Source organism: Protomyctophum parallelum (genome assembly GCF_964188405.1).
Source record: "Protomyctophum parallelum genome assembly, chromosome: 1".
Lineage (NCBI taxonomy): Eukaryota > Metazoa > Chordata > Actinopteri > Myctophiformes > Myctophidae > Protomyctophum > Protomyctophum parallelum.
This window is the reverse complement of record NC_139697.1, coordinates 11,321,444-11,334,851: the sequence shown is the minus strand read 5'-3', so window position 1 is coordinate 11,334,851 and position 13,408 is coordinate 11,321,444. Positions and strand designations below refer to the sequence as shown.

General features: G+C 43.7%; 1 protein-coding gene across 1 annotated transcript in view; it reads right to left on the bottom strand.

Annotated features, from left to right (window-relative positions):
• csmd3b (CUB and Sushi multiple domains 3b) overlaps positions 1-13,408 on the bottom strand; it is a gene marked incomplete at its 3' end in the record, with an annotated part of 548,364 nt that overhangs the window by 50,327 nt on the left and 484,629 nt on the right. The window contains exons 39-46 of the mRNA XM_083771581.1: positions 12,514-12,610; positions 10,055-10,159; positions 9,531-9,649; positions 8,490-8,559; positions 7,681-7,797; positions 7,299-7,508; positions 5,591-5,779; positions 4,173-4,350 (exon numbers count right to left, since the gene is read on the bottom strand). Coding sequence (XP_083627707.1) covers positions 4,173-4,350; positions 5,591-5,779; positions 7,299-7,508; positions 7,681-7,797; positions 8,490-8,559; positions 9,531-9,649; positions 10,055-10,159; positions 12,514-12,610 — 1,085 coding nt within the window. The remainder of the gene's footprint in view (positions 1-4,172; positions 4,351-5,590; positions 5,780-7,298; positions 7,509-7,680; positions 7,798-8,489; positions 8,560-9,530; positions 9,650-10,054; positions 10,160-12,513; positions 12,611-13,408) is intronic.

The following is a 13,408-nucleotide window of genomic DNA, read 5'->3' as shown; positions in this document are numbered from 1 at the left end:
GATCGTGGTATTGGTACGATAAAAAACGTGGTTATGAGAGCGAGTTAAGAAATTGTGTTTGTGATGAAAAAATTGCTGACTCATTCAAGCAGTTAACATGAAGTTCTATGACACATTATGATGGTACACCTGTCGCTTTCAGGGCTGTAGTTCACGTACCGTATGAATCTGGGCTGTGGTTGTGACATTGGGTGAAAGAGGACGAGTGTGGCTACAAAATTACCAAAACCCATGCGTGTAAAGTTAATATTTTGGCCGTGAGGACGATTTGTTCGGAGAATTTCGCTACAGTTTTCACATTGGCTTCTCCCTCTGACCTGCTCTCTCTCTGGCCGTGCGACACTGAGAGTCGAGAGTTTTGCTCAGACCACACACACTTTGAACTGAGATAGCGGGCAAACCGTGCAACGCATTCGAATTCCGTCTGAACCACAACAAAGTCGATGGCCTCGTGTGCTGTTTGAGGTTTAAATCGTGTTTCTACGTAACAGTATGCCAGAGCAATGTGGCTCCAAAGTAACGTGTCGTTTTCTGTTTTTACCCGCGTTTCTCCATTGACTTTGCATGGGGCATTTTTCGCGTCGTTTATTTCGAATTACGTCGGCACGGTAACCCGAAACGGAAAGAAAAGCACAAGCACACCATTCCCGGCCGAGCCGCACGTTTCGATGTATATATTGTGGGGCTTTGGTAAACCGTGCGGCCGGCCATAGACGTCAAAGTTTCGTGTCTTGATTACGATTAAGTATGTGTTGCGGATTTCAACCTGTGTTTCTGCCATTGCATGGCAGGCACCCAGAATAATAGGAATGTTGTTTGAGGGGCAACTTTAGTTTTGTCAGAAATATCAGCGGCTGCACTGTTCCAACAGTGACACCACGATCACACAAAAGCTTGTACTGTATAAGCCTCTTGAAAAATATATCACTCGCCATGGCAATTATTACAAGCATAATCTCACCAAGTACGTTCCTCACCTTTAATGATGGCCCCTAACCGGCTGTCAGATCTCGGTATTACCCAATAGCCAGGGTCATTATCACTAATTACAAAGTATCCCTGTGAAGTTTAATGAAATGATCATTTCCTGCTGTTAAGTTTCCCGGGAGGAGGCCAATTATGCCGTTGGTGACGGCCATGCATGTATGGCATGATGACATCGCTAATGCCCGCACGTGGCTAAGGCTTGTGGTGCCCCCCACATGATGCCATTCTTCCTAACAGCGGGGCCAACATCCATATCTAAGGCAACATCCGCTGTTAAATTATAAACACTCAATCTGCAATTAATTCCCTCCCTTCGGTGCTGTATGGGAACACGTATACAGACATGTGGGGCTTTCGACGTCTGAGGTAAATGGCGTGTGAGCATGAGGACGGCACCCGCCATAACGACAATTATGTGGCATTATCCCCAAACGTCGTTACGTCCCGTTGTTAAGGCTCTCAGTTTGAGACCAATTAGCAGAGGAGGCTGTGCTGTCAGCCCCGGTGGAACTGGACTGTTGTCACAAACACAGCTTTATCGCTGTGCTCTCCGCGGGGAGCGAGGCTTGTGCGTTGTGTGTGTGCGCGTGTGTGTGTGTATTGTTTTGTGCTTCCCTGCTGGTGATCTCTGCAAAGTGCAAACTGTGTGCTCTCTCCAAAACTAACATAACAGTTGGGTCAGGTGCACGTTGTGCACGTTGTGTTGTCGTGCACGTTGTGTCGTCGTGCACAGGGCGTGGGCAGCTGGGACGGCACCGGGTGTGCCATATTTATTTGTTAAGCTGTCGTGGCAAACCATCGTGACAGACGAGGATTATACAAACGGCTGAGTGGATGCATAGAGCAACACATTTAAGGCCAGCTTGATCGCACTAAAGGGACCAAGATATGGTTATCAAATGACATTAATGCACATGAATATTGTTATTATTACCTGTATGTGTAGTAGTAGCATTTTTGAAGCAGCACTCACTAGTTCTGACTTCTATCTAGACTATACTATGTGTGTGTGTGTGTGTGTGTGTGTGTGTGTGTGTGTGTGTGTGTGTGTGTGTGTGTGTGTGTGTGTGTGTGTGTGTGTGTGTGTGTGTGTGTGTGTGTGTGTGTGTGTGTGTGTGTGTGCGTGCGTGCAAATATTGATCAGTGATCACATTCTGTGTCATTTTTTAAGGTAAATAAAATACCACTTCATATTTCATAGAAAATAAAACAGCACTAATCTTACATAATTCTTACTTGGTGAAAAATAATGAAAAGATATCCTTCTAGACTGTTCAAATAGGACCAAAATGATTACATTCGGATAGTTTCCCATGGCTCATTTGAGTCATTTTCCGGCGGTGATGTAATAATAGCTTGAATTTATATAGCGCCTTTCATGAACCCAAGGACGCAACAACAATCAACAATGATATGCCATAAGCCTGAGAGAATAAGTGTCTTTTCAAGGCAGCCTTAAAAGAGTCCAGTGTTGGAGCATGGAGGCAAATCTCTATTGGGAGAGAGTTCCACAGGATGGGAGCTGCCACACTGAACTCTCTGTCCCCGAAGGTTCGCTTGACTGCCTTGGGGACAGAGAGAAGGTCCAAGTTTGTGGACCGAAGGTTCCGTGTCACAGGAGGTTTATGGTTTATGGAGGAGGCCTGAGTGGTAGTGTGGAGCGTTTTGACATTTGTAGGTGAGAAGGAGGAGTTTATACGTGATGCGGAACTTGACAGGAAGCCAGTGTAGTTGTTTAATGCTGGGGGTGATGTGTTGCCAAGGCTTGGTGCGGGGGAGAACTCTGGCAGCTGAGTTTTGGACATACTGCAGCCTGCCCAGGTACTTGTTTGGGATCTTAAACAGGACTCCATTGCAGTAGTCCAGGCGGGAGGTAACAAATGCACTGTGTTACAGCAGTAGACTATATAATGTATAACTTACAATAAGTAAGCAAACGTTTTAACTGAATCAGGGATAAATCTGCCCCAAACGCATGGAGTGCGAACCCAGCTTGACTTGGTTATGAATGGCCCAAAAGCAACAATTACCGTATAGCAGGGTTCCCCAATAGGCGGCCCTATTTTTTTTGGGGGGGTGGGGTCCAGATATAAATGGCATTAAATGGGGGTCAGTAGTCACTATGCATGTCAAACTGGGCATCCTTTTCAAATGGGGTGTTGCCCTGAAAATTAGTTTTCAGGGCCTCGACCTTGCGCGTGCCGACTCGGCCCCCAGCCTGGTACCCTAGTCAAAATATTGAGGGAAATGAATTGGGGAACGCTGCCATATAGGCTTCTTTTGGGCTTTGAAAATAGCAGGTCTCGTCACAACACATTGTGAGGTTTTAGATCTGCTATTTTTTAAGAAATATATTGACAAAAAAGTTAATATTTATATATATTTTCAAACATTTTAACAACACACATCTTAGTATGTGGGTCCCTGCCTGGCACAACTTATTTTCAGATGGGAGGGTGGTTTTGTATATGGACAAAATACTACATTAATCTGGGGATACTTGACATGAAAAAATGGGGGAACCACTGGTTTAAACAACATTAGGAAGCAAGCCCAAATAAGCAACTACACTTATAGAAACAAGTCCCAAAAACCACAACCCACCGCAACTGACTTAATAGAAAAACAAGCCCAATGTCGCTTAGAATAAGAAGACATGTGCACCTCTGGCCATGATTTGGAACACACACACACACACACACGCAATGATCTCATGCACATGCGAATGACAGGTACACTGAGAGAGGAACGGTAAAGAGACGGGCAGGGCTGGACGGACGGTAAAATATTTATGGATCTTTTTGATGGTCCACCGCCCCGCCGGGATTTGTCCCCATATATTATCCCAGATGGCCAGTACTGTATATTAGAGAATGAGAATGGTAATGTGAACTGAAAACGAACATGACTACTACATCTCTTTTATTTCCGCTACTGCTGCTAGTATGGTAATTTATTTTCTTAATGACTTAAGGTCCACACACACCAAGTGTGTTTTTCCGGATTTCTAGCAGCGTTTCTCCATCGATTTTCCGAAAAACGCGCCCAGTGTGCAACCACCTTTAAGCCCCATTATCGAACATCAAAAGCAGAGGCATGGAAAAAATCCCCCCCCCCCAAATTACCCCCAGGAAAATCAAACTCTGACTATCAGTGTTACTACTACTACTAATATGGCCCCTTACCAGACAGTAATATAGTCGTATTGTTGTTCGGTGTTCAGCACAGTGAAGTTGATGTAGATCCCATGTCCAGGGGGAACTCTCACGCTCCACACACAGTCCTGGAAGTTGGGGTACTCCTCAGGGTGACCGGGAGAGTAGATGGTCCCGTTTAATGACGTGATGTTACCGCCGCACAGAGCTGTAAGACAGAACGACGAACAATATGACCCTTCATTAAAACTGCTATTAAATATTACACTCCTGCTGATGTTTTGGGTTATTACGTTGGGCGGCCAGGAGAGTTGATGTTTCGGCGCGACATTTAGCACCCCCTCGAAAACCAGATCCTGTATCTCAAGGGATTATTCCTAATAAAATTATTTCAATATATACCGGGAGGCTATTGAATGCAGTTAAGAGCTGTAAGATGGATGCGTGAACAGCATGAACCTTAATAAACCATCATTAAATGAGTTACATTAATCTATATACAGCCATAATGTTTGGCTATTCCTTTAGACAGCCAGGAAAGGTAGATGCCTTCATTAGAGAATATAATTATCTGCCTTAATAAAATGCTATATATTAAAGGAGAATTTCAGACTAGAAGGCTTTCTAACCTTTATTTGTAGTTGTTACGTCCCCACCAAAGAGGTCCAGGTATTATTTTGTGCAAAAGTGCATTATTGGTCATTTCCCCTACCATAAGGACCTCAACGGGGGTTGGGTTTTTGTGCTACCGGTAATTCGCTTATTTCCATCGAAAATGGCACACAGACTGTGTGCCATCATGGCAGTGGCTGAAACATATGCCCTTTAATCGTCTGTTCCTTAATCCTTAAGGCCCCAGTGCAACAAGCGACGCAGGGCCAAAATAATGTACAAAGGGATATTATTAGTTATTACACAAGATACAATCATGGAACCATTTCTCTCATTTTTCAAGTCAGCGGAAGCATTCTCCCCTTTCTTTCTTCCCGTTGCCTGGCTTGCTCTCCAGGTATCCCCAATTAGTAAGCTCCCTGATCGCAACTGTGACAGCCTTTGAGGACCGCTGAGGCGCGTGCATGCACACGCGCGCACACACACACACACACACACACACACACACACACACACACACACACACACACACACACACACACACACACACACACACACACACACACACACACACACACAGCTGGCGTGAATTAGGTCCTAACTTTTCAATAAATGATAGCGCTAAATGGGTTAAGAAGGCAAAAGGGCAACATAAACATCAAGCTATAGATTATGTACAAATATAGCAGTCCTCAGAGTAAAGGCTCGATGCGTAATGCATCAGAAACTAAAAACAATTTCACCCACTTTTTTGTACTTGTAAAACTGTGACGTGAGAATAAAGTTGATTCTGTTTCTGTTTCTGAACATGGAGAGTAAGAAGACGATGTATGAACCTTCACATCGCGGCAGTGGGTGGTTCCAGGTCCGACTGATGCCGTGCAGGCACGTCAGCGACGTCTCGCCGATCGGCGAGTATCCCGGCAGACATTCGAACGACACCGTCATCCCCACGCTGAAGTCTGAGCCGATCACGATGCCGTTGCGGAACGGCCGAGGATCCGGACAGCTCTGGAGCTGGTAGGCTGCGTGGGGAGAGTAGAGATGAATACCAGCACGCACGTTGTATCCTGGAAGGATCTTTAGTTTTATTTTGTCCCCCCCCCCCCCCCCCCAACAGCAAACAACAACAGTGTGGACGTATCGGTCCAAGGGCCTTCCTCAGTGTAAATCTATGGACCAATTAAAATGACATGTTGTTGGTGGGGTGGCTTTAATTAAAATGACATGTTGTTGGTGGGGTGGCTTTAATTAAAATGACATGTTGTTGGTGGGGTGGCTTTAATTAAAATGACATGTTGTTGGTGGGGTGGCTTTAATTAAAATGACATGTTGTTGGTGGGGTGGCTTTAATTAAAATGACATGTTGTTGGTGGGGTGGCTTTAATTAAAATGACATGTTGTTGGTGGGGTGGCTTTAATTAAAATGACATGTTGTTGGTGGGGTGGCTTTAATTAAAATGACATGTTGTTGGTGGGGTGGCTTTAATTAAAATGACATGTTGTTGGTGGGGTGGCTTTAATTAAAATGACATGTTGTTGGTGGGGTGGCTTTAATTAAAATGACATGTTGTTGGTGGGGTGGCTTTAATTAAAATGACATTTTGTTGGTGGGGTGGCTTTAATTAAAATGACATGTTGTTGGTGGGGTGGCTTTAATTAAAATGACATGTTGTTGGTGGGGTGGCTTTAATTAAAATGACATGTTGTTGGTGGGGTGGCTTTAATTAAAATGACATGTTGTTGGTGGGGTGGCTTTAATTAAAATGACATGTTGTTGGTGGGGTGGCTTTAATTAAAATGACATGTTGTTGGTGGGGTGGCTTTAATTAAAATGACATGTTGTTGGTGGGGTGGCTTTAATTAAAATGACATGTTGTTGGTGGGGTGGCTTTAATTAAAATGACATGTTGTTGGTGGGGTGGCTTTAATTAAAATGACATGTTGTTGGTGGGGTGGCTTTAAAACCCTTAAGACCTGAGAACAGATTCTACAAAATGTCTTCTAAATCATGACAGTTTTCTGAAAAAACGATGTTTCTATGTCAGTGGTGCTCAAATTATTTCATGTCAAGGACCCAAAAAAGATATGTAATTGGCTGCCGACCCCCATCTCAAAATATGTTGTTTGAAGGACCCCCCAGAAGCAAAGATTTGTGTTAAAAACGTTCGCTCTGAAAGAATATATATTCAAAGATTTGCAACACATTTTCACGTTAAAATGACATGTTGCATCCTTGTCATTTTAGCGTAAAACATTTTTTTACGAGAATGCAGCGCGTCACTACGAGCTTGTACATCTACTATTTTACTACTGGTTTAGAAGGCATTTGTAGAATCAGCCTCAGTTGTTAATGGGGTTAAAAGGTTCACAAAAATAAAAAAAGATTTTTTTATATCGATTATTCACCCGATGGATTTTACATTAAATCTTTTTGTCACATCCACCCTATGGAGACACTCTCTTTGTGTCTCCACTGTGTGTCTCCACTGCTGCATACTATAGTCATCGGCTGTGATTGGCTGATAGCGGTGGGTCAGTCACCTTGATATGTGATGTGAAAGCCAGGCTTGTTCTGGGAGTAGTCGCTGTGGAAGAAGAAGCTGGTCTGGTGGGTGGTGCTGAACAGAGCCTTGGGGAGGATCGGCCCGCTGAAGCGGTCGATCACTGAGCCCGTCTCCATCGTGCCACTGCGGATCTCCAGGTAGTCGTGGATGGCCTCCGTGGAGAAGTTCAGGAACTGCAGGTGGATCCCTTTCGCAACGAAACCATGTACGGCAAGTTGAGATAAGGTGATGTATACGATAAGACAGACAGACAGGCAGGCAGGCAGTGAGGGAGGGAGGGAGGCAGGCAGGCAGGCAGGCAGGCAGACAGACAGACAGACAGACAAGACCTTACCAAGGCTTTTTTATTTGGTTCTTACCAAATCCAATAGGTAAGTTGACTGACCATGTGCAGTCTAGTCCACTGGGATAGTTACCGGGGTAACCCGGACTCATGATCACCCCACTCACATCTGTCATCAACCCACCACACTGGGCTGTGTGTGTGTGTGTGGGTGTGTGTGTGGGAGAGAGAGAGAGAGAGAGAGAGAGAGAGAGAGGGGGGGGGGGGGGGGGGGGGGGGGGGACAAAGTGTACACAACAATTAGTAAAGGATATTTTAATTAGCACAACAGGTCTGAAGTCTTTAATCCTGACTTACTCTACCCCCCTTTGTTGAATTTGTGAACTTTTAAGATTTAGTAGAGCAAATATGCTCAACATTAATCAACGTATGCATAATGGAGATGATTGCTCCAGTTTGACCTGCGTGCCGTGCACTGTGGATTATTAGCAGCCTGGACCCTGGAGTATATCCTAATGCTTCTGCAGACTCTGGATGTTACTTTAATGGTCCCATCTATCACGGCATCATCTCAAAAGTGTCAGATTATGCAGATCTTCCAAGTGCATTACAACAGAGACAAACACAGGGGGTAAATAGGATAAAACACTTCGCTAGACAACGGTTATTTCCAGAGAGGAGGCTTCCTCAACTTTTTGTTTTAATGTGCAGTGATTGTTTGTTTTGCTTAAAAGTGGCCTAAAGTAAAAAGACAAATAAAACAAGCTGTTAACTGGAAGCTGTTCACAAAAAGGTTTACCTAACTTTGCTACTACAGGGAAAAAATGCACGTTACTATTTGTGTGCATGTGCACGTGCGTGCATGTGCACAGTATGTGTACCTACCCAGACATAGTGGTACAGGATAGTTCCATCTTCGTACAGGTCCAGGCATGCAGGTAATGTGGGCATTACCCTGTAAACAGAATACAACCAATTCCAGAACCCTCGATTATTTAACAAATGGCTAAAAATATCAGAGATGTTTATGGTTTAACTTGGGCCCTAGGGACCCCCGAGACACTCTTAGACACCTTAGACACAAAATTAATTCAACAAAGTACAGTATATCTGGCAGAAAGGAATGAGCGCTCTGTGAATGTGTGTATAAGACTGAGAATAACTATCCTGCGCCATTCATGATGCGTAGCCCAGCGAGCTGGCTCAGACAGGAGAGTGTTACGTAATTGGGAAGAGATGTCACCAGCAGCTGATCACCTCGGCGGTCTATTTTAGCTTCTCGTTCCGTTCCTTCTTAAGCCTAATTCAAGCTTCGCCGCTGAAAACCGCATCTCGCGGGCGCTATTTTGGGCGCGTGACACTGACGTGCATTGAAGTGTGAATCGGGTTTTGCTGTCACGCACCGCTGGCGCCGTTGGAAATGTATCTCTGCTCCTACCAACATGATGCCAGCACCTGAATTCCCCAGTGGTGTTTGGGTTTTTTTTGTCACTGTGAGCTCTGTTTTTGTCTCAGCGGGCTTTGTTTTGGTCCCTGTGGGTTTTGTTTTTGTCCCTGTGGGCTTTGTGATAGTATATGCTGCTCCGCTTAAACGGTTTTCTTCCAATTGCTTTAGGTGGAACATGGAGTGAAGTGATACTGTATGCAGCAGAGCCTGAACAAACGCCAATGTCAAATACAAGTTCACACCTGTATTTACATTCCATTCTATGAAATAATCGCATACTGCACTGTACATCCGAGACATATAAACAGTTTTGTTGTATTTATGCCTATTGATGTGCAATAAAAAGCAAGGGAAACCTAATCAATATACCCTGTGAATGGCTAACCAAGGGCCTGACATTTTTTTGTAAGGTATTGTCACTATCAAGATTATGATACAAAAAACCTGAATGACACATTTTCTCTAATTATTTGTCTTACCTGAAGAGAGTATCCTTGTTCACAGGCAAACTGTACAACATCTCCAACCATGAATCTGTCTCCTTGTCGGACTCCATAGTTTGGAGTCTGAGGCTCTGGACACGACTCCAAACCAATAGCTATTAGAAACGTGTCACACACACACACACACACACACACACACACACACACACACACACACACACACACACACACACACACGCACGCACGCACGCACGCACACACACACACACAGAAAAGCAAATACATTACAGTGCATCTTATTATTGTTATCCATGACTTACACTGTTGACACCAAGCCACATGCATGAACACACGCACATGCACGTACAGCTGTACACGCGCACACACACACACGCACACGCACACGCGCGCACACGCACACACACACACACACGCGCGCACGCCAACAGACACAGACACAGACAGACACCCACACGTCACATCACACACACAGAGGACACAAGCACAACTGCCACCCTGTGGAGATCACAGTCAGTGATGTAGCGGTGAGACGGCGCTACCTGTGTACTCCAGATGGAAGCCTGCTGCTGAGACACTGATATCAGAACTGAAGCTGAGATACAGGTTGTTGGAGGTACTGTTCAGGAGAGGAGGGATGGTGGTACCTGAGAGAGAGAGAGAGAACATTATTCCTGATTTGCTTACTTGGTTGAGATAAATGCAGAAACTTAAGTAATAGCAATGCTAAAATTAATGTCTTATGATGTAGGCCAATTTAAAACATGTCCACAGATTCAGAGACCTGCAGATCCATGAGTCATTTTGGTTCAACGATATCTGGGGACCCTACAGTATCCCCTCATGACCACAACCGCGATTGCAGATATCGTGGCTAAAAATCGACTTCCTCACTCCTTCCTGCACGTATATATTTTGGGACGCCAAGGTGCAAGTTCAAATCGATAGGTCAACTCACTGAGGAGAATGTTAAGGATGGACAGACGGACGGACGGACAGACGGACCGACGGACGGACGGACCGACGGCATTTGTTCATTTCAGGATATTTGTGATTCACAACAAAAGCATGTCTGATCCATTTTAATGGCTTTGATATAATTAAGTGGTTTTCTTTTATATTATGTGAGTGAGTGGCGGAAAAGACAGGAATTATATTAATTCCTTAATATATTAATATTAATAATAAATACTAATATATGCAGTACTGTGTCAACACTGTAAGTGGAGAAGTTTATTAGCCGTTTTCAGCGTAGAGTATAGAGTAATAGAGTGCTGGGCTTTCAGATTTGCATAATGTAAGCTACATGATTCTATGGAATGAACCACTTAAAACCTATACTTAATTCATTGACGGGGAGGTCCCCCCGGGGTTTGTTCTTGCTCCAGTCATCCCCTCCCCCCCCCCCCCCCCCCTCTACACCACATCTCTGTGCCAAAAATAGATAGATTTACAAGCTCACAACTCGTTCCAATGCAAAGCGCTGTGAGATTGTAAATCTGCAATTTTTGACAAACTACTCAGGATGCAAGCTTTTAAAATGTGGTTTTATACCTGCTCCAAGACCTTTACCAGTAAAAGCTATTTTGACCAATCTGTGTGGTAGAGTCTGTTAATGCAATATAACTAACACAATTACGGTGATTGAATTTTGTCTCCTCTGCTCTTGTATTGACAAATTTAGATGGGGTTTGGCAGGACCGCTACTGATTGACAAGTGGTACTGCCGCGAGTGCGGAATCGCCTTGGTGTTTGAGTACTGTAAATGGTCACGCCCCCATCCTACTAGAAGTAGGGGACAAAGTACAGTGTTTTAGAGCCCTTAAGACACCATGAGAGACACCACCGAGCACGCTAAAGCGCACGAGTTGCCACGTCGAACATTGCGAAGTTCGCTTAGCCGACTTACAGTAGCCCCATTCGGGTTGCAACTCTTTATGCCACGTAATGGACAGGGAGAATTGAAGAACTGCTAATTGTGTTGGAAACACAAAAAAAGACTTAAACCCCTTGAGTAGGTAGATGGTAGATGAAGAGGTAGATGAAAGTCATTCTGTATTGTTAGTTGAATCTGTGTGAATACTTTTGGCCTTAGTGACCCATGCTGGTCACATTCATACTGGATAAAAGCTGCTTATTAGAAGCAAAGTAATCGTCCCACTAGCAGCCATGATGAGTTCCCTATAAGTATAATTGAATGCACGAGTGTGCCGAACAAGTTGGCAATGACGTTTATCTTCATCTGTCAGGACCTTTACCCAATCAATAACAGGGAATTGATTTACCCATTTTGGGCGGGAACCCCTTTTGGTGTTTTAAACATTACGTTATAATTTAGCTATTGAAAAATAGCAGATCTACAAGCTCGTAGCTCGAGCTTGTAGGTCTGCTATTTTAGAAAAATCGTGAAAATATTTATTTCAGAAAACTGGAGGATATAGAAGATTTCTTTAGCTTGTATAATGGCTATTTTCACTATGTCAATCGACAAAGTCTGACAAATCATTAAATAGAGAGTAGAGGTGCTATTATGCCCAACTAAGACAACTGGGGATTTACCAGTTACACAATCATCTTTTTATACTTTAGGACTGATCGCAAAGTAAACTGCATAATCAATATGCTGCTGTGCACAGTGTGCAGGCACTGCCGATTTGGTTTTTTTAGCTGGTGCAAGAGAGATAATTCTCTACCCCTGCTGAGGGAGACGGGTGGAGCATTCATTTTTTTCAACACTTGGCTTCTTGCCAGGGATACAGTTGATCCTATGGTGACAAGTCAAGCATGACATTGGTTCTCAAACCAAAAAGGACCTCTAATTTGTATTTGGCCATGAAAAGGTTTTGTAGAGGCCCCATAAGAGAACATTTGTGATGTAATTTATTTGGATGCCATATGATATTAGCACATTTTAAGTCATAGTTGCGTTCAATTCAACAACCACGATGGGAGCAACCACAATGTCTTTCTCAGTCGGTACATTATTGTTTAGTTTTTTTACCTGAATAGCTGCCCAGTCTCGGCGCATGATTGTCAGCGCCATCGTAGAAATCCAGAGAATCCCAGTTATGCTCTGTAGCAAAGCTCACCACTTGTATCTGAAAACACAGGGACAGTGAGTCAGTGTTTACATACTGTGTGTGTGTGTGTGTGTGTGTGTGTGTGTGTGAGAGAGAGAGATACATGCTGTACAGACAATTGGGGAGAAGGCAGCAGAAACGGTTAGATGGTAGAAAGCACAATAACGAATCCATCACCAGCCGTGCGATCAACAGTGTGGGAAAGCATGTTATAATATTTTTAATCACTCACTTTACTTTCCTTCAAATTCCATTCCATTCTGGGTCGCTTTGCTTTCCTCAATAGGTCATGGAGGCAATAACATGCACTGCTCATCCTGACTTAACAAAATATGTGCAAACGTACAAAAATAATTGCAAAAATGCTCGATCTACGCGGTGACCTTGTAAATCTGATATTTTCACACTGGGATTCTGATGAAAAAGTTTTAAAACCAATGTATTGGTTTGATAGATTGCCAGACAGACAGAGACACTATTAGACTTAATGGCTGACTGACAGATAGAGCAGCTAGGCAGATGGATTTCAGCCCCGTGCCTGGAAGAATATTACATTGTTAACTACAGAAACATTATTTGATTCCGTTTGTCTGTTTTATTCCGTCTAAAAGATCTAGTTTGATCAAATTAGTTTTACTTTAATTTCTAATGACAATAAACCTCAAAACTGGACAGAATCAACGGTTTATTCCACTTTTGTACCATGGCGTCTGGAATTCCACTATAGACGAGGTTAAGGAATGAAGGAACCACCGTCATGACATCTACCCATAAATACCCATAATGAAACTGCTATGCTTGTGAGGTATTGACGCT